Source organism: Petaurus breviceps, unplaced genomic scaffold (assembly GCF_028583685.1).
Source record: "Petaurus breviceps papuanus isolate PSGF00001 unplaced genomic scaffold, PetGlider_PUasm1.0 688, whole genome shotgun sequence".
Classification (NCBI taxonomy): Eukaryota; Metazoa; Chordata; class Mammalia; order Diprotodontia; family Petauridae; genus Petaurus; species Petaurus breviceps.
The window spans coordinates 27,800,266-27,819,197 of record NW_027186457.1 but is presented as its reverse complement, the minus strand read 5'-3'; the positions used below and the strand labels follow the sequence as shown (position 1 = coordinate 27,819,197).

The 18,932-nt window shown below is 39.6% G+C and overlaps 3 protein-coding genes across 5 annotated transcripts in view; 2 read left to right on the top strand and 1 right to left on the bottom strand.

Moving 5' to 3' along the window:
• PIK3CA (phosphatidylinositol-4,5-bisphosphate 3-kinase catalytic subunit alpha) overlaps nucleotides 1–9,159 on the top strand; it is a 104,646-nt gene extending 95,487 nt beyond the window's left edge. For all 3 annotated transcript variants that reach the window (XM_069104823.1, XM_069104825.1, XM_069104824.1), the window contains 4 exons: nucleotides 1,295–1,465; nucleotides 2,262–2,379; nucleotides 2,494–2,645; nucleotides 3,393–9,159. In XM_069104823.1, the coding sequence (XP_068960924.1) occupies nucleotides 1,295–1,465; nucleotides 2,262–2,379; nucleotides 2,494–2,645; nucleotides 3,393–3,663 (712 nt within the window). In that variant the 3' untranslated portion in view covers nucleotides 3,664–9,159. The remainder of the gene's footprint in view (nucleotides 1–1,294; nucleotides 1,466–2,261; nucleotides 2,380–2,493; nucleotides 2,646–3,392) is intronic.
• The window catches only part of MFN1 (mitofusin 1), a 468,570-nt gene that overhangs the window by 306,253 nt on the left and 143,385 nt on the right, over nucleotides 1–18,932 (top strand). The window lies entirely within an intron of this gene.
• The window catches only part of KCNMB3 (potassium calcium-activated channel subfamily M regulatory beta subunit 3), a 24,133-nt gene continuing 15,147 nt past the window's right edge, over nucleotides 9,947–18,932 (bottom strand). The window contains exons 3-4 of the mRNA XM_069104835.1: nucleotides 14,233–14,431; nucleotides 9,947–13,413 (exon numbers count right to left, since the gene is read on the bottom strand). Of these exons, the coding sequence (XP_068960936.1) occupies nucleotides 13,015–13,413; nucleotides 14,233–14,431 (598 nt within the window). The 3' untranslated portion in view covers nucleotides 9,947–13,014. The remainder of the gene's footprint in view (nucleotides 13,414–14,232; nucleotides 14,432–18,932) is intronic.

Sequence of the window (18,932 nt, the reverse complement as noted above, 5' to 3'; positions counted from 1 at the left end):
ATACATTGCCAGTCCCTTCATGAATTTATCCTCTGTCTGTAGAACAGTCCTAGAACCCCTGAACACATTAGCAAAGCCCTCTCCCAGGATTTCTGTAAACATACAACAAGAAAATCCTTCTTCAGGGCTTCTGAACCAACAGAAAGGCTCCCAGACCCCTGCAACAACAGCACTGTCCTTCACCAGTGGACAGTATTCATTCTGTCTGCCGGACAGTCTCCAGACCCCTGCAACAACAGTACTGTCCCTCACCAGTGGACAGTATTCACTCTCAGTACTGTCCCTCACCAGTGGACAGTATTCACTCTCTGTCTGCAGGACAGTCTCAGGCCTTCTTAACCAAATGCCAGGTTCCAGGACTTCTTCAACAGGACAGTCTTTCACCAGTGGACAAATCTGGCAAAATAACATCAAAACAGACAGACAAAGTACCAGCAAAACAGCCATGTCTCCTCAGTCCTTGGCAGCTCAGGGGGCAGGTCTCAAAAGTCCAGGGCAATTCAAAGCGGCCACCAGCAATCTCTTAGTCTCTCTCCACGAGGTGCTGCTTTCCAAAAAGAACTTCCGCCTCTCTCTTGTCTCTCCAAATCTACATCACCAGCTCCTCCCAGTCAGGACTTTCTTTTCACATCAAAAAGTCCATCCCACAGGTGGGATTAACAAGCTCTGGGTTTTAATACAATCAATTTGAAAACCAAGCCCAATACAGGGGAATCTCCACATTCCATTACTATCACACCAGGCATGCCCTCTGCTAGCCTACCATCCCAGACATAGAGCTGCTTCCACACTGCTGTGGTGCATCAGTCTGATGAGGACTAAAGCATTCCAGTCCATGGAATGCACAGAACTAACACGACTGCTCCCATTTCCATAATGTGTTGTGGTTTATAACGACTTTCTTATAACTTCTGGGAAGCAGGGGGAAGGGGCTGTCCTGTGGATTGTGGGAGGGGAAGTTCTTGGGAATATTGCCAATTATGCTACAATCACAGGCTGATTAAAATATAGTTTTTAACAATGCCCAGAGAGTTAAGGCAGGAGTAAGTAACAAAGTAAAAAGACTGGAATTTGAGCCCCAGCTCACCTGCCTCATGACCCTGGCCCAGTCCCCACACTTCAAAGTTTCACCTTCATTAACTGGAAAGCTCCTGCCTGACCTTGGAAGCTGGGAGGGAGAAATGCATTTTTATGAGCCTTCAAATGCTACATAAATGCAGTGTTCATATATTGTATTACTAAGTGGTTTTTTTTTTTTCCAGTTGCCTATAAATTAGCTAATGCTTTCTTACAGGATGCTACCTTATGGTTGTCTATCAATTGGGGACTGTGTTGGCCTCATTGAGGTGGTCAGAAATTCTCACACTATCATGCAGATTCAGTGTAAAGGTGGCCTGAAAGGGGCCTTGCAGTTCAACAGCCATACGTTGCATCAGTGGCTCAAAGACAAGAACAAAGGAGAAATGTGAGTTGATTTCATCCTGTTTCATGTTATCTAGTTCCTCACCATTTGGCTGTTGATAGGTCTATATGTTGTTTCCCTGAGGGTTTAGGTAAAAGGTCATTTAATACCTTGATTTTAAAAGCAAAAATGAAGTAACTCTTAGGTGCATGCTCAGTTAAATCTTTACATTCTATAAAGATTAGAAGAATGAGTTTTTGTGTATGTTTAAAAATTTGTTGTGGAGATATTATAAACATTTCTTATGTTTAATCTAAATTTGTTTGCTTAATAGATTGACTTTTTAAATAGGGTTCCTTAAAACTCAATTAGTTAACAAGGAAAGTTACGGTCTACTTCCAATATATTGATGCTAATGAACCTAAAGGGCCCAAAATGCTACAGTTCAAGTGGAACCCTTTTATCTTTGTGCCTAAAAAAGGTTTTTGCTATCAAAACATATTCTTTCAGTATTTATACTTGTTTTTTTTTCACTTTTTTGAGATGAACACATTTGAATATTAGTGACAAAAAGCAGAGCATCAACAACCCTTTATCATGAGCTTTCTCTATATAGTCTTACTAGATGACTTCTAGAAACTTCCCCTGCATCTCTGAGTCATCCCCATCAGACTCTCAGAATGTCTTGACAAAGCAAACCAAAAAGGCGTGGACCCCCAGAGGTCGCATGTTTTCCATGTCTAGCGTCACTAGCTGTGTACCTAATTGAAATGGAACGTGTTGCTGTCTATCCTGACTGAATAGCACAGTGAGCCTCGTTGTATTTGCTACTGAAGAGCTGTTCTGCTTGTCCTTACAGATATGATGCAGCCATCGATTTGTTCACACGATCGTGTGCGGGATACTGTGTGGCTACCTTCATTTTGGGGATTGGTGACCGTCACAACAGCAATATCATGGTGAAAGATGATGGACAAGTAATAAGCTTCCTTTTTTAAGATCTTTTGACATTTGAGCTTTCACACATTGGGTATCTCACATGCTTGCGTGGACCAAAAGTATAACATGATTTCTCCTTCTTTTTTAAAAAGCTATTTCATATAGACTTTGGACACTTTTTGGATCACAAGAAGAAGAAATTTGGCTATAAACGAGAGCGTGTGCCCTTCGTCTTGACGCAAGATTTCTTAATTGTGATTAGTAAAGGAGCCCAAGAATGCACAAAGACGAGAGAATTTGAGAGGTGAGATTCAGATACAGATAGCTGTCAGGCACAGTTTTACATGATAAGCTCATTCAAGGGGTCAGAACAGAGCGTTGGGATGGGAGGCCTGGCGCAGAAGCTGGAAAATGCTGACCTGGCCTAGGCCTGTTAGACAGTGACTCGAGTTCCACAGAGGTGCTATTATGACCCCTGAGAAGAAGCTCACATCCCAGGGACTGCTCTGGCTCCTGCTGATGGCACGTTTAGGCACTGCACCGGTAGTCCAGCCTCCTTGTTTTACAAAAGAGACACACAAAGATTATGGGACTTCTCAAGGACACATAGTCGGGTAGGAGCTGATAAACCAGGGAAAAGGGATGAGCATTTGTAGTGTGCCGAGCCACTGTGCTCATTGTTTGACAGATAGTATCTCTTTTGATCCTCACCACTGCACTGGGAGGTCAGTGCATTTATTATTCTCATTTTATAGTTAAGGAAACTGAGGCAGGCAACGGTTAAGTAACTTGCCCAGGGTCACACAGCTAGTAAGTATCAGAGGCTGGATTTGAACTCACATCTTCCTGACTCCAGATCTGGCACTCTATCTACTCTGGCGCTACCCTGCTGACAGCTGAAACAAGCAAGGCAAGGACTGTGAATTCGTTTTCCACTGCTTTCTGTGGTAGACTAATTCCAGCTTATCAAAAAGAAACTAAAATTGCCACTAAAGTGAGATATTAATACCATTTACTCTATGGCAATCTAACTTTGCTTTTCTATTGACAGATTTCAGGAAATGTGCTATAAGGCTTACTTAGCTATTCGGCAACATGCCAATCTCTTCATCAATCTTTTCTCTATGATGCTTGGCTCTGGAATGCCTGAACTACAGTCTTTTGATGATATTGCCTATATCCGAAAGACCCTGGCATTGGATAAGACTGAGCAGGAGGCTTTGGAGTATTTCATGAAGCAGATGAATGATGCTCACCATGGGGGCTGGACAACCAAAATGGACTGGATTTTCCATACAATAAAGCAGCATGCTTTGAACTGAAGCAATAGCATCAGGGCTGCCCCACACTGCTCTCACTGTCAGCAGGCCAAGGCTGCTTGTGTAGGAATCGCACAAACCATGAACAGCATTAGGATCGACAGCAAGAACCAAGATCAGCTCTTTCTTCTACCATTGAAACAACGTAAATGCAAACAGGGTTTGATAGCACTAAACTAGTACATTTCAGAATTAAGCTTTAGTCTAATGCGCAATTTCATGTTATGCCTTAAGTCCAAAAAGGTAAACTTTGAAGATTGTTTGTATCATTTTTTAAAAAAACAAAACAAAATATATAGAAATTGATGGTTAAGGGGAGAGAATAATGTTCTTTTTATGTTACAAATGTTGTATGTTTTGAAACGTGAAAGTGACAAAGTCTGTCTTTACTTCAAGTCCAAGGAAACCAGAGAGTGGTGTAGAGCTGCATGAGAATTGCTAAGAATGAAAATCCATCACTTTTCCATTGTATTCAATTTATAGTTTGAAGTGAGTTTTTTGACTCCCAGTTCTCATGAAGAAAAACACTTGGGGTGGAACAGAATCTTTAAATTTCACTAGGGACTTTTTCCTTTTTAAAAAAATCAAACCTTTTGATGACTTTAGGCCTTATCTGTGTAGTCTGGGGAGCAAGTAGAAATGAGACCTTTTAGAAGGTGCTTTTCCTGGACAAGCATTTACAAGGATCAAGTTGTTTGTTTCCCAGGGAAATTCTGAGCTCCTATGGAAAATAAACTGCCATAGAAAAGGAATGAGAAGGACTAGCTGTCATGTACCAGAATCATGCAGTGTTCACCTTAGGTTTGACATTTTTCCCTCTTTTTGCAATTGAACTGAATACATTTTTCATGCATGTTTTCCAGAACCTAGAAGAAAGTATTAATGTTATTAAAAGATTATTTTTTATAAAAGGCTATTTATATTATAAAAACTATCATTAATATATACTCTTTATTTAGATTATCTGTCCCATAGTCATGCATTTATTTTACAGCCTCAAATATTTTGGTATAAGACTCTGCCCTCCGTAGTGACATAATCAGTCATTCTCTTGGTCTTTGAGAGAAGCCCAGGCACTCTTCTATAATGTACATACACCATTGCCCAGGAATACATCATTAAAGTTGGTGAAATATCCTGCTCAGGACCATCTCTTTCCTCCTTTTCACTTTTATTCCACTCTCTCTCTTCTACCAAAAGAAACTTAATCAGTTTAAATCAGCTCAGTAACATTTAGATTCTTGTCCTGTTTGCATTAACCTTCTCCTGAAGTGGAAGCTCTTATAAAGAAAGGATCCTTCCAAGCAGCAGGGAAAAAGGAACCAGGATCATTGTCTGTTTTCAGGCTCTCTGCCTCTAGCTCAAGAATAAAAATGGAACCTAAGGTGATTAAGATTGGTTCCCACTTGAAAGTGGCCAGGAGCCATTTTCCAAGTTTTTTAAGTTGTACTTAAGCCCAGGAAAATTCATAAACATTTGGAAAAAGTGATTCACCCCCTTTTTTTTTTGATTGGGAAAGGGCTAGGTTGTGAGGATACTTTCCTCCCTATAGACCCAACATTCCACACAATATTTGTAGTAAATGCCCACGGACCTAGGAAACAGCTTCTGCAGATGTCTTTGTGCCACAGGACAAAAAAAAAGTGCAATAATAGAGAAGGACTGGCAAGTGTCTAGATTAGGCATGATATTGGAATATAACTTTATAAAAACTGTACATTGTGTTCTCTGTCTTGGTAATGAGCTATGGAATGGTTTACTTCATTTAGAAAAAGTTCTTTAATGAAATTAGTTACTTATCCTAGAGCCTTGGATCAAGCAAACCAGAGACTATAATGCCAAGATTCATAAAACATATTTGGCTATTTTAGGACGCATATGGATATAGGCTCCCTAGAGTTAGTTGTTGAAGATTTAGGTACTTTATTAAAGCATGTAAATAATACTGTCTTAGTGAAAGCCACTGAGAAAAATAAATTTGGAATATTGGAATATTCATTTTTCATATTTATAATTGACTGTCTCAGAACAGTTAAGCAGATTTTAAACCCTTTGTTGTTAAGTCTTTGGTAATTGTTCTCCTTTGCAGTTATGAAAGCTTTCATAACTAACAGATTCTATCTTCTCATTTGATGCATAACTGTGATGTGTCTTTACAAATTAGCACTTGACACATGCTGGCATTTTACCTTTGTCAATATCAGGGATTGATTATGAGAAAACCCATTGACCCAATGAAATAGTAAACATCTGAAACCCTGATCAAGTTCCTTACAGTTGTAACAGAGAAGGTTGTTTTTACCCAGATGTCCCTAAAGCAGTAATTTTATGACTCTCCTTGCACAGAAATAAAAAGATATTTGCATTATCCACATCAGTATAGATCACTTACTAGGGCCCTGGTGAAAATTTGTGCATGAATTACTGCAGCCAAATTAATTTAGTTTCAATTTACCTGAGCTGTGTAGAAGAATTCAGGAGAAAAATAAAAAACCAGAAGCCAAATGAAATGACCTGAAAACAAACTGAATCTTATGCAGATCTAAGCAGAATAGAGCTTAGGAAAAGAAAGGGTGAGAAAGAGAAAGAAGAAAAAGAGGGTTCCAAAAGACCAAGCCGTTGCAGCTTGAATTAAGCTAACTGTTGGATGATTCAAATTGATTTCAGGTCAGAAGTCACATAACAGGCTCTAAAATTACTTAACTGTCAGGATTGCTTCAATTCCCAAAACCATCTCTAGAACTTTGGCTACAACCATTGACTTTCAGTATCATTAGCTCTCCTAAGAAATGTTTTCTTGCCTAATCATTTGGAGGAGAAATGGAGCACATTTTTGAAGAGCAGAAGCCCTAACATTTAATACGTCCTAGAAAGAAATCCAAAAGCCTGCTTGACCTTTTGGCATAGTCTCTCCTTAAAGGGACATGCCCATTTTGAAGACTGAGAATGCGTCTCAAAATCAGAGAATAGATTTCATTTGACGTTTTACCGTAGAGCTTGTTTCTCTTGGTTCTTAAGTGTCACCTGTAAAATTGTGTCGAAAATAATCAATTCTGAGATTTGTCCCATAATCGATTTGTGTTTATAAGCCCATTAAGAAAATGGGGAACTGGTGAATATGTAATGATTTGTAAAATATTTTAATGTAATTTTTTCAACTGTGAAACTGACTATTGGTTTTTTGATGAAAACAGGCTGCTGATAAAGTATTTTTCTGTAAAGTGTAGTCTTTACTAAATGAGAATATGATGTATTGATTAGAGTGTGTGTACACTCTTGGGTTTTTTTTTCCCTTTTCCTTTTTTAAAGTGTATTGCTAGGTTTTCTTAAAGGTAAACCAGATTGGTTGTATAATTTTGTTTTTTAACTGAAAATTGAGTGGTTTGGGATCTTGTAGAAAAGATACAAGAAGCCTGCATATTTCAAAGGCGCCACAGCAATTTCACAGCTTGTAGATAAGTTTATATTTGATTACCTCCCTACTGTTTTACTTTTTTTTTCCTCATCTCAATAATTTTGTAAATCTGTTTTAGTCCTATCATGGTCAATAACTCATGCTTGCTAACTCTTTGAAGACATTTCCTTTGCTTCATTATTCTGTAACCAGCATGTTAATGTCCACTCTGAACAACTGTAATGTTCCTTCTGTTTTCCTGTCTGTACAGGCTGCAGACCTGGGCTGGACCCATTCACCATCTGAAAAGTCCCCTTTAAATAATGATAATATGGATGCCTAAGACATCCCCAAAATACTTCAATTTAAAGAAACTAGTATGGTGTTAGGGAAGTGTTATTTGCTCCTTCTACTCTCTAAACACAACTTTCTTATTTCTGGGGGTTTTTTACTAGAACAGATAAACAATCACTTTTGATACCACTACTGTCAGATGCATGCCCTGTGTTACACAAAGTGCCAAAGCTGTTAGAATACGTTATTCATGTAGTGAACGTCAGTCCTTGCCACCTAGGTTGTCTGTTTTTATATGATTCCATTTATCCAAGCACCCTGCCAGTCCATTTTGAATAAGATGCTTACAGCAATAGCTTCAATTCTAATTTATAACTTTATGGTAATCAATTACACATTCTGGCCTTTGTCTTAAGAACTGTGAAAGGTACTTGAGATAACCACCTGATAAGAAACCCTAGTTGCAAAATGACTAATATCCCTAGATTGTTTTTGGTTTTTAAAGCACATCCACAAACACTCTTTTATTTTTCACTACCTTTTTAAAACAAACAGTTTCACATCTGGGACTTGAGATACTGTGGCGCTGATAAACTTTTTAAAACAGATCAGTAAGGAGCGGCTAGGTGTCACAGTGAATAGAACACCCGGCCCCAGAATAAGGAGGACCTGAGTCCAAATCTGGCTTCAGACACTTGACACTTACTATCTGTGTGACCCTAGGCAAATCACTTAACCCCAATTGCCTTGCCAAAAAAAAAGAAAAAAAACCTAAAACAGTCTGTAGTTTCTGAGCATATTGATTTGTGGAGCTCAATGTAAGAGATGATCATAGATATAACCACATTTAATTAAAGATTTTCCCTCTTAAGGCCCACTGTGTCAGGGAGCCAACCCACAGTAATAAATAAATACATATGACTTTGAATTCAGTATGACAGGTGTTCATATTACCCAAGTTTTGCCAAACAAAGCATTGTGGATTTTTAACTCTGGCTATTTTCATAGTACTTAAGGCAGATCTCCACTGAAAGCAACTGGGACCTTCAGCTTTTCTCATCAGTAGGCCAGATATACTTTGGGAAGAAAAAACCTGCCAACAGATTTGATAGCGCTGTGAATGGGGGCGTGGGGACAGAGGTTAATTTTTAGTTTTCTTCATTAATAGTGGGCTTGGTGCCTACATATACATACACATTTGTATGTATGTAGATACATGCACATCTCTGTGTGTTATTTGTTATGCATGCGTATTCATACATTGTACACTGCTAAGGCCTTAATTTTATTGCTTTCAGAGTACTTAAGATTAGAGAAGGGACTTTCAGGAGCATCTGAAATACACTGAAGTTTCCAGGTCAAGTAGTTAACTTTTAAATATCTTTCTATTTCATTTCACGTATGCCACTGCTTTCAGGACCCTCATTCTTACTCTTAATAGCTGCCATGCTGTCCTTCCTGCTTGCTCTTAGGAATAGTAATAAATTTATTCCAGCTAACCATGTTACTGCTAACCTACACCACTGGTTTAGAGGTTAAACAAAATTTTCAACTTTAAAGCCCAACTATGGGCAAGAGTTTTAATTTTTGATCTGTAGTAAAAATTTTTTTTTTAATTGGCCCATTATACTGGTGCTACACTGCCTTGGGCAGCTAACGCTCACAAGCTACTGTCCATGGAATCATGCATTTACACCTGGTAAGTGTGCAAGGACCTAGTAAATCCTGAGAACTGTTGTTGGGTTTGTTTTTGTTTTGTTTGTTTTTTAACCTGGTGTGCAATCTTGATTTAAACTGTCACTAAGATAAAATTGTCCTGTGTGGTGTTAGCTGGTCCAGATCATTTTGTATCTGTCTTGGGTTGCCAAGGAGACTGGGTTTCCTTTCTTTAATAATTTCTCAAAATACTTTAATAACTTAAAACTTGGTTCCCAATTCCAGTGTGATTTTTACAAAATAAGATCGTTATCTGTTTGGTTTTTTTTTTTTTAAATAACTAAATAGCAACTGGGGATAGTGAGGCCTACCTGGAGTCCCTGCTGCCAGCAGGAGTGGGGTGGGGTGGTGGTGGATGCAGGTGGATCTGTGCAGCTGGGGAGTTCTGAACTAGAGTAGGACAAAAGCCAGTAGGGTGTCAGCACTAAGCCCAGTCCCAATATGGTGAGCCACCAGGCTGCCTGAGGAGGGGCACGCTGGCAGAGACCGAGACTAGAACCAAGGCTTTGCAGCAACCAGGTCAGTGTTCTTTCTAATGCACCATAGGATCCAAAAGAATATTTCCTTATTTCAAAATGTCTGCAAATCTCATTAATAGGAAAATTGGACCAGGAACAGAATAGTTATGATCTGACTTACTTTGGAACCTTTGGAAAGGAGAGATGACACCCAATTCAGACACATCTGCTACCATACATGTATTGGCTCTATAGTTACTGTCATTCTTGAGACTGAAATGTTGTGGTATAATGCATTATACCCATTTTTGAAAGGGTTTTAAATTTTATTTTTTATTATAGGCCAAAAATTATTTAAGACACAGCAAGATGCATGTGTTTGTTGTATTGAAAATGTAGAGTATTGCAGTATTAATTCAGTGTAAGATGACATCTTTCTCAGCCTTGTTCGTCCTAGCAAGAAGACTTTGCCCAATGACTGCACTTAGTATAGTCGTGTTTAGCAGAAACTGGTTCTGCTTTTTCTTTTAACTTTGCAGTCTGTAACATCATGCCATTTATTAAAAAAAAAAAAAAAAGCAAAAAGTAATTATTTGTACTTATGTGTTCGAACATTCCTTAGTGTTCTTTGAAGTTAAAAGACACAGTAAAGTATGAATGTCTCATTTTCTCCTTTGTATTTACAAGCAAAATGGTGGTAGTCTTAAGAATTAATTGTTTCTGGATAGTTCTTTGGTTGACAATTTAATCCTCCTCAGGAGCAAAAGTCAAATAAGGAATTTGGGCTCATCACACTATGGGCTTAGTGGCAGAATTTAGAAATTAGCCATGTGTAGTGGCAGGCTGGGCTTTGTTCAGTAAAGTCTGAGGAAAGAAGCACAATGGTAGGACGTTGGTGGGTTCAATGTTCAGTAGAGGTTAGGAAACAGACTGCATTACAGACCAGCACCACTAAGTTAAGTGCTTCCGACTAGAAAATACTGTATTTTCTTACTTCTTCTCTAGCAGATAGTTATTACAGTCTCATTTACCTATTACACAATTTCCCCATATGATTGAAGGATCAAGTCTTTCCCTGAATTGACTTTGTTCTTGTTTAGTTGTTTCACTTCCTTAAAATAGCCCGGCTGGTACTGTACATCATTTTGAATACTCCACATAATCCAGTACAAAATACTAGGATTGCCTATGGTGTAGATTGGAATAATTTTCTTCAAAAAATAAGTCTTATGGTAAGTACTCTCCAAACTAGGAAAAATGATTTTACCTCAATGGATAAAATCAGCTATTGACTGTGTTACATTTCAAAGGGATTCTTTTCTTATAAGAATTTGTCAAAGGGTTCCCAGAATCACCAAATTGGAGGGTTGAACGAGAACTCATGACCATCCAGCCTAACCCATGCACAAAAGGAATCCCCACTATAATATCCAACAAGTGACCATCAGGGGAAACTGAAGATGTCCAAGGAGGGACCACCATCTCCAATGCAGCCTGCCCCGTTCTTGGACAACACTTGTTGACAGGAAGTTTTTCTGACATCAAGCCTAAATCTTCTTCTTTGCAATTTCTGCCCATTGCCTCTGGTTTGGTGCTTCAGGGCCAACCAAACAAATCCCTCCTTCACTTGATACCCCTTCAGATACTTAAAGACAGTTATGATGTCCCTTCTGAGTCTTTTCTTTTTTTCCAGGTTAAACATACCCAGTTTCTTCAACTAATCCTTTAAAATGGTGAGACCCATTGCTCCTAGAATCCAGAGCTCTGAGATTAAACATGACCATAGTATAGCAAGTCCTTTTTCCCCCTCTCCTGAGATCTCAACCCTTCTCTTCCAGTCTTACTCATAACTTTGGGAAGACCAGGGCATAGAAAAGACTGCCTAAAGGCAGCAAAACTTGGGCAAATTTTTCAAGTCTTAGAAAACTTTGTGGAAAAAGAAAGTGTCCTAACCCTAGCACCATTATTACTGTCTTCTACTTAGTTACTATGATTCTATAACCTAGAAATTCATTCTTCTCACTGTGCTAAGTTAGAATTTTCAGATCCACTTTTGGGTCTAGAAAGCATTTCTTCCATTAACATTCAAATTCTGCAAACTTCAGTTTTACGGGAAAGCTTTTGACTGGCATGGTCACAAGAAACTGACTTGGTGACATCCAGAAGATATCTCTGAAGTTCCCCGTTTTCTATTCTAGGGAGCAGTGTGGTAGCACATAGAGGGCACTAGATTTGGAGTCGGGGAAATCTGGCTCCCACTCCCCCCCTCAGACCTTTACTAACTGTGTGACCCTGAACAAGTCACTTACCCTCTTTGAACCCATGTACTGATGGGCAAAATGAGGACATTCACCTTGCTAGATTCATGAGCCTATGATGATAGTAAGTTCCTAGGATTATAGATTTAGTCCCAGAATGAACCCCAGTGACGATGACGTCACACATTTAGAACTGGAAGGGACCATCCAGTCCAGTAACTCATATTACAGATGAGACCTGGAGAGGCCAAACACCCTGCCCAAAGTCACTCAGACAGCAAGTTCTTTATGTGCATGAATATTAAAAAAAAAAAAACATTATTGAGATTCTCTAATAGCCGATAACAGGCTTTATCTATTCAACCAAAGGCTGTTCAGAAATCATATGAAAAACATTAAAGTCTTAGAACTTTCACGATTCCGTTTCCAAGGCAGGTTCTTTAAAAGGACTATCCGTTGCTGCTTGTTTTGTGGGAATTCGCTGTTATGGATTGCCCCCAGTGAAAGCTAAAATCGCAGTCATTTTCTTCCCACTCCAGGACTTGCCCACAACAACTAGCCAGCCAATATGTGTTTGTGTGAATGTATGTGTGTGGGGACAACTCATTTAACGTAAGTTTATGAAATACATAATTAGGAAGAGAAACTGGTGCAGAAAAAGACATGCCCATTAAGAAGTAAATATAAATGGTTTTCGTATTAGCCACCAAATTTTCCAGCTTCCCCTACCTCAGTACATCATCAGGAGCCAATTCTAACCAAAATGTCATACATTTGAGTAAAGGCTATATATTTTCCTCTCTTGGTAGTAGGATTTGGAAAACTTTCTTTTTAGCTCTCTATAATGAATGCGTTGACATTTAGACTTCTGCCTAAGCCAGTTTGAAGGGGGGACCCATCTCAGCTGATGGTACCATTCTGGGGAGCAAGTGATGCAGCCTCCTCCCGAATCATTAACAGATTCGAGCTAGAGCTTAAACCTGAATCCAAAAATATCTAGATCTTGTGCTTTTTTGGTTATGTATCAAAAACTAGCCTTTTAGATAGAATGGAAAGGGATCATGGGAAAAAGAACTGGTTCATTTTTTAATTGCTAAAAGAAATGCGTCTTCCTTTTTTTTTTCCACAATGAGATATACCATGTAACTTAATTTCAGAGTTGCCTCCTGCAGGGTCTGCAAGCAGACTTAAGCAGTGATTAAATAATCATGTAAAGAGAATAATGGACACATTTTTAACTGGGCCACCATCTTAAAAACCCTTGATTTCTTTCTTTCTGTCTCCCCTTCCTCCACAGTTTGTAATGTTGCAGTTCTTTCTGGGAAGCTATGTTGCCAGCTTCTTCTCTCACCATGTTGGTGTACTCCTCACACAGCACTGACAAGTGTTGTGTTAATTTCACCATGCCCACAATCAATGCACCACCCAAGAGAGTCAAAGTTGGCCAAAACAAGCAGTGGAAGATAACCATTTGGTCATACTTTTTTATCAGGACAACATCCTCTGGTTTGCCATCTGGGCTGTAGAAGCAGGAGAAAGGGGTCCCATTTTTGTGATCAAAGAATTCCTTGATGTCCAGAGCACTGTTGAGTAGATCATTCCTATCTCGATGGCACTTTGGTGTGTAAAAGCACTAGGAAGGGGAAAGAGGAAGAAAGACTTAACCCCAATTGCCCTCCAAAAGGCAAATAATAATAATAATAATAATAATAATAACTTTGAGGAACAACTTTGGAGTCAGAGGACCAGGATTCAAATCCTGGCTCTAATCTGTATGGTTCTGGGCAAATCACTTAAAAATTTCCTCATTTGTAAAATTAAGGGGTCAGACTGGATCAGAGATTCTTACCCTGGACTCTGTAAACTTTTCAAAAAATCTATTTTGATAATTATATTTTAATATAATTTGTTTTCTTTGTAATCCTATATATTCTATGCACTTAAAAATTATTCTGAGATGATGTCCATAGGCTTGACCAGATTGCCAAAGGGGTCCATGAGAGCAAAAATGGTTAAGTCCTAAACTACATTATTTGAGATCCATTCCACTTATAAATGTGTGGTTCTGTAAGCCTACTCATCCTCACTTTCAGATTTTAACTTTTTAGGGGTGTCTAGGTGGTTGGAGTCAGGAGGACCTGAGTTCAAATACGGCCTCAGACACTTAACACTTACTAGCCATGTTACCTTGGGCAGGTGACTTAACCCCAATTGCCCTGCCTTCCCCCCTCCAAAAAACAAACAAAAATATTTTTTTAATTTTTTTCCTCTTAAGGCTCTTTGAACATTTTAACCTGATTTCATCTCTATTCATTGGGGAAGGACACAGTGTGATTTCCCAAAGCCCCCCTAAGAGTAAACTCTAGACCCTGGACCCCTGGAGGGAAGGCTCTGCCCCTGATCCACCAAAAGCTGCTGGCAACCTTGGTTCTTTAAACACATGATACATTACCTCTGGGTTTATCTGAACAGCTTCTTCATTATAGTGCAGGAAAGCTTTCTGGCCAGAATGGGAGAGGTTTACAGACACCTGGAGGCAAGGGTACTTCCCCTGGCCCCGGCAGTCGACCCCACAGGTGAACGAACAATCCAGCCAGTCATCCTTCACATGTGTGTCCATAATGGTACAGTTTGCCTCTTCTCGCTGTGTGCTTGAATTCAAAAATATTCATGATTTACCTCTCCTTAAAGCAAAGTTCTGGCAGGTCAGCATTTGACATACAACCAAATAAAGTCTGGAAGGCTGCCTTTCTTTTCACCAACATTCTTGGCAAAGGGTTAAGGTGCCAAGTCAGAGCGCAGGTCCTGTGGACCCTGATTTCTGCCTTGCCCCTAAGACTTGACTACCCTGAGCAAATCAGTGATAGGTTTATTTCCCAAAGAGTCTGAGAAGTCATGGTCAGTTTGATTCAACAAGAATTTATTGAGGCATAATACTGAGTGCTTGGGTCCAGAGCTGTGATTTCCTATTTGGAGGAAATATTTGCTTTATATTAGGTATCAACAAGCAGACAAAGGGTGGGCCAGTCTTCAACAAATAATTAAACAAGGTTAAGGCTGGAAGGACAGTAGAGACCACTTAGTCCAGCAATAACAATAGGTAGCATTTTTATAGTGCTTCGAGATTTGTAAAGCATTTTATAGGCAATCTCATTTTACCTTTATGGTTTGAAAACTGACTGATATCCCAGGATTTGGAGCTCAGGGAGAAAAGCATTCTCTCTTAGCCTTGCTCTCTGAACTGTAAGACAGGCTTGAGTGATATGCAATTGTTTGTAGAGAGACACACACCAAGTTCAAGAGACAGACCAAGAGGAAGGATTTGGTGAGACAGAGCTGAGAAGCAACAGCAATATGTGGACACAGAATCCCCAAGCTCCCCTGGGACTTAGCAAGCCGAGCTAGCTCACTTATGGAAAGAATTGCCAGGGCAAAGACAACAGCTGAAAGGAAAAATTAATGATGAGAAACTGAAGTGAGGGCTGAGATGCCTCAGAGAAGGAAGGGATCTAGGTAGGCCATTGGGCCCTTGAAATAAACAATTCAGACTGGAGCCATCAGTTGTCATCACCTCCTCAAGAAATGAGAAAAGTTCTCTCCCCCTCAAAAAAAAAAGTCTGTTCTTTCTATGTCTGTCCAGTAACAAACACTACAATATACTCTGCTCACTTCTTTTACCTAAACATTTCCTGTATTCCAAATTTGCTTCAAATATTAAGAGGGCATGAGTTAACTAGACATACAGCTAGGTCCTAATTAGTGTGAATCCTCGGAAGCAGTTGTCTGTATTTGAATTTGCACCATTTGAAGTAATAATTATATAAGTATACTTACTGTTTCCAGCCTACTGGAAATATACACTACAAATTTGAATAATGTAGCCATTTGCGGGGGGGGGGGGTGTTCATTATTTGCACTGATAAAAACTTAACTATAGGTGTGGCTAGGTGGTGCAGTGAATAGAACACTGGCCTTGGAGTCAGGTGGACCTGAGTTCAATTCCAGTCTCAGACACTTAATGCTTACTAGCCATATGACCTTAGGCAAGTCACTTAACTGCACTTAACCCTCTGAAGAGGAAAAAAAACTTAACTATATAAAACCTTAAATTAGGACAGAAAGTCAAACTTCTGTTTGAATGTTAGGAATTGTCCAAATTAGGGACTCTGAGCTATTGCTATTATATTAATTTTTCATCTCATATAAATTCCATAAAACAGCAGAAACATGTAGAACTAAGGGCCATTATGTTGTCCCTAGACTACAAGTAAACTAGCTCTTGTAACAAAATGAGGCTAATTAAATGTCCCCCCAAAAATCAAGCAAGGTGGAGACAGACAAAGCCAACAGTACCTTCCACTGACAACCCACCAGTGTTACACAAGTATTATCCCTATTTTACAGATGAAGAAACTGAGGCTTAGAGAGGTCTAGTGATTTGCCCAAGATCACACAGCTGGTCAGTGTCAGCAATATTTGAACAGCGTTGAGCTGTCAAATCCACAGGAAGTATAGATGAAGTATAGTTATTAGAAAAAGGTGCCTTATCTTCACAACCCCATGAAATAGGCAAAATGGCTATGCCTCAGGCATAAAGGCAGAAAAACCAAAATGGAGAGAATTTCGATTAACTTAACCATGGTCACTTGGCTAGTAAATGTCAGAGGATATTTGATCTTAACTCTAGAATTTTTTCCATGATACCACCTGGCAAGTATCACTGGTCCACCTCTTCCCATAACCTCCTTTAGGTCATCCCCAATCATATCTTTTATTCTTTCAGCCCTTGGGGATTAGGAAACATGATGCTGACATTCTTGACAACATTCCTGACCACCAATTTTTTTGAAACCCAACTGAGTTCCATTCATACTCAAGTGCTAGCATGGAAGTCCAATTGTAACAACAAAAGTTTGAACCAGACCAGAAATGCACAAGCTCCCTCTCAGAATGGCTCTATCATGTGCAAGAAGGATTTCCCCTGGAAGCATTGGTATCATCTTCCTCAGTTAAACGGGGGCTTTGGGGGAACTACGGTTAGCAGCATGGGAGTGTTAAACTCCTTTATAGCATTTTGACATTAAAATCAGTTCTGAGCCACCACAGCAGAATCTTTGATCTCATATGTCCTAATGGGAGGACGATTGATCTCATATAATAGAATTGGGGTAGCAGCAACAGCTTTATGCCTGGTGTCATTCTGCTCATCAATTGATTGCCTCTTGGGGTCCTGAATGCCTGAACCCCTGACATGCCTACCAGTGCAGGTACAGACACAATTTGACATGGGGTTAGGTGGCGGGTATGTATGAGGCAAACATCTTTAGACACCTTCTCCAAATAGGACCAAGGCAGGTATGAACTTGCAAGGAAAGGCTCCTGAGAATCACAGACTACCAGAGCCACAATGAGACCCTTCCCTCTCTCACCCCACACCCATCACTGTATATTCACCCAGTGTGTACTGGGGCTAGTAACACACCAGCACAATTATCCTTCCTGGAGTAGTGACTGTACGGGTAACTTCCGCAACCAACTTCAAGTAAAACAAGCATTTACCAAGCATCTCCCACATGAGAGGTCTACTGTTAGGAACTGGGGGAGGTATAAAGTTCTGCCGAGCCACAATCCCTGTCCTCATGGAGTGAACCTAAAAGGACATCAGATCCAAGTGCAGACAATTAAAACTAACCTCTAAGAGAAGCAAATAAAAATGCCCTGTATACTCTAAGAAGGAAGGCTGTTACCAAAAGCAGGAATCAGTGAAGCAAAACTTCACGGCAGATATGGAATTTTCATTGAGCTTTAATGAATGGGCAAGAATTCAACAGACAAAAAGGAGGAAGGAATATATTCCAGGACCAAGAAACAATCTGAAGAAGTCACATCGATAGGAAAATATGCTCTGAGGCATTGAGTGTTTGGAGAGGAATAAGATGAGGTAAGGTAGAGGAGCTCAGTGCCACAGTGGATAGAGTGGCAGGCTTGGAGTCAGGAAGACGCATCTTCCTGAGTTCAAATATGGCCTTAGACACTTACTAGCTATGTGCCCCAGGACAGGTATCAGTTTGCCTCAGTTTCCTCATCTGTAAAATGAGCTGGAGAAGGAAATGGAAAACCACACCAGGATCTTTGCCAAGAAAACCCCAATGGGGTCATGCTGAACATGACTAAACAACAATGATGACAACATGAAATCAGAGTAGAGAGGTAGGATGGCACCAGAGATGTACCCTGCTTTGGATGAATTTGTGTGCCAAATAAAGGAGTTTGGACCTAGACAATAGGGAAACCTTAAATTTCTTTTTTTTTTCTGAAGAAAAGTTAATAAAGAGGCAGCGTTGCATAGTGGATAATCGATCACCGAACCTGAAGCTAGGGAGATCAGAGTTCAAACCTGCCTCTTATACTTGCTAGCTGTGTGATCCTGGGCAAGTCACATAACCTCTCTCTGCCTGAGTTTCCTGATTGGACTATTGGACTAGATGGTCTCTGAGGCGCCTTCCAACTGAGTCTATGATCTTATTATCCTCTGAGTGCCATGACCAGATCCATTTAAAAGGAAGATTAGGCCAGCTGGTAGAGAAATCTGTACAGGTGGAGAAAGACAGAGGAAGAAACACTCACTAAAAAGCTGTTGTAAAAGACCAGACAAGGGGCAATGAGTTGACAGCAGCAGGGTTGGAGGGAGAAATACCGATGTGACAAATGCTATAAAAGTATAATCAGCTGAATTTAATAACTTATTTGACTACAAAAGATGAGAAGACAGACATCAAAGTTAACACCAAGATTTCAAATATGGTAGATTGCATAGCAATGCCCTTGACCAAAATAATTAGTTCAGAAGGAGGAGAAGATTTAAAGGAAAATAACCAGGTCTTGGACATGTTAAGTTTGAGGTGATGGTGAAACATTTAGTTAAATAGTCAACAAGCATTTATTAAAGTGCCTACTATGTGCTGAGAACTATAGCAAGGACTGGGGAAAAGCAAAAAACAAAGAAAGAAAAAAGGAAGGGAGGGAGGAAAGAAAGAGAGAGAAAGAGAGAAAGAAAGAGAAAGAGAGAAAGAAAGGAAGGAAGGAAGAAAGGAAGGAAGGAAGAAAGGAAGGAAGGAAGGAAGGAAGGAAGGAAGAAAAGAAAGAAGAAAA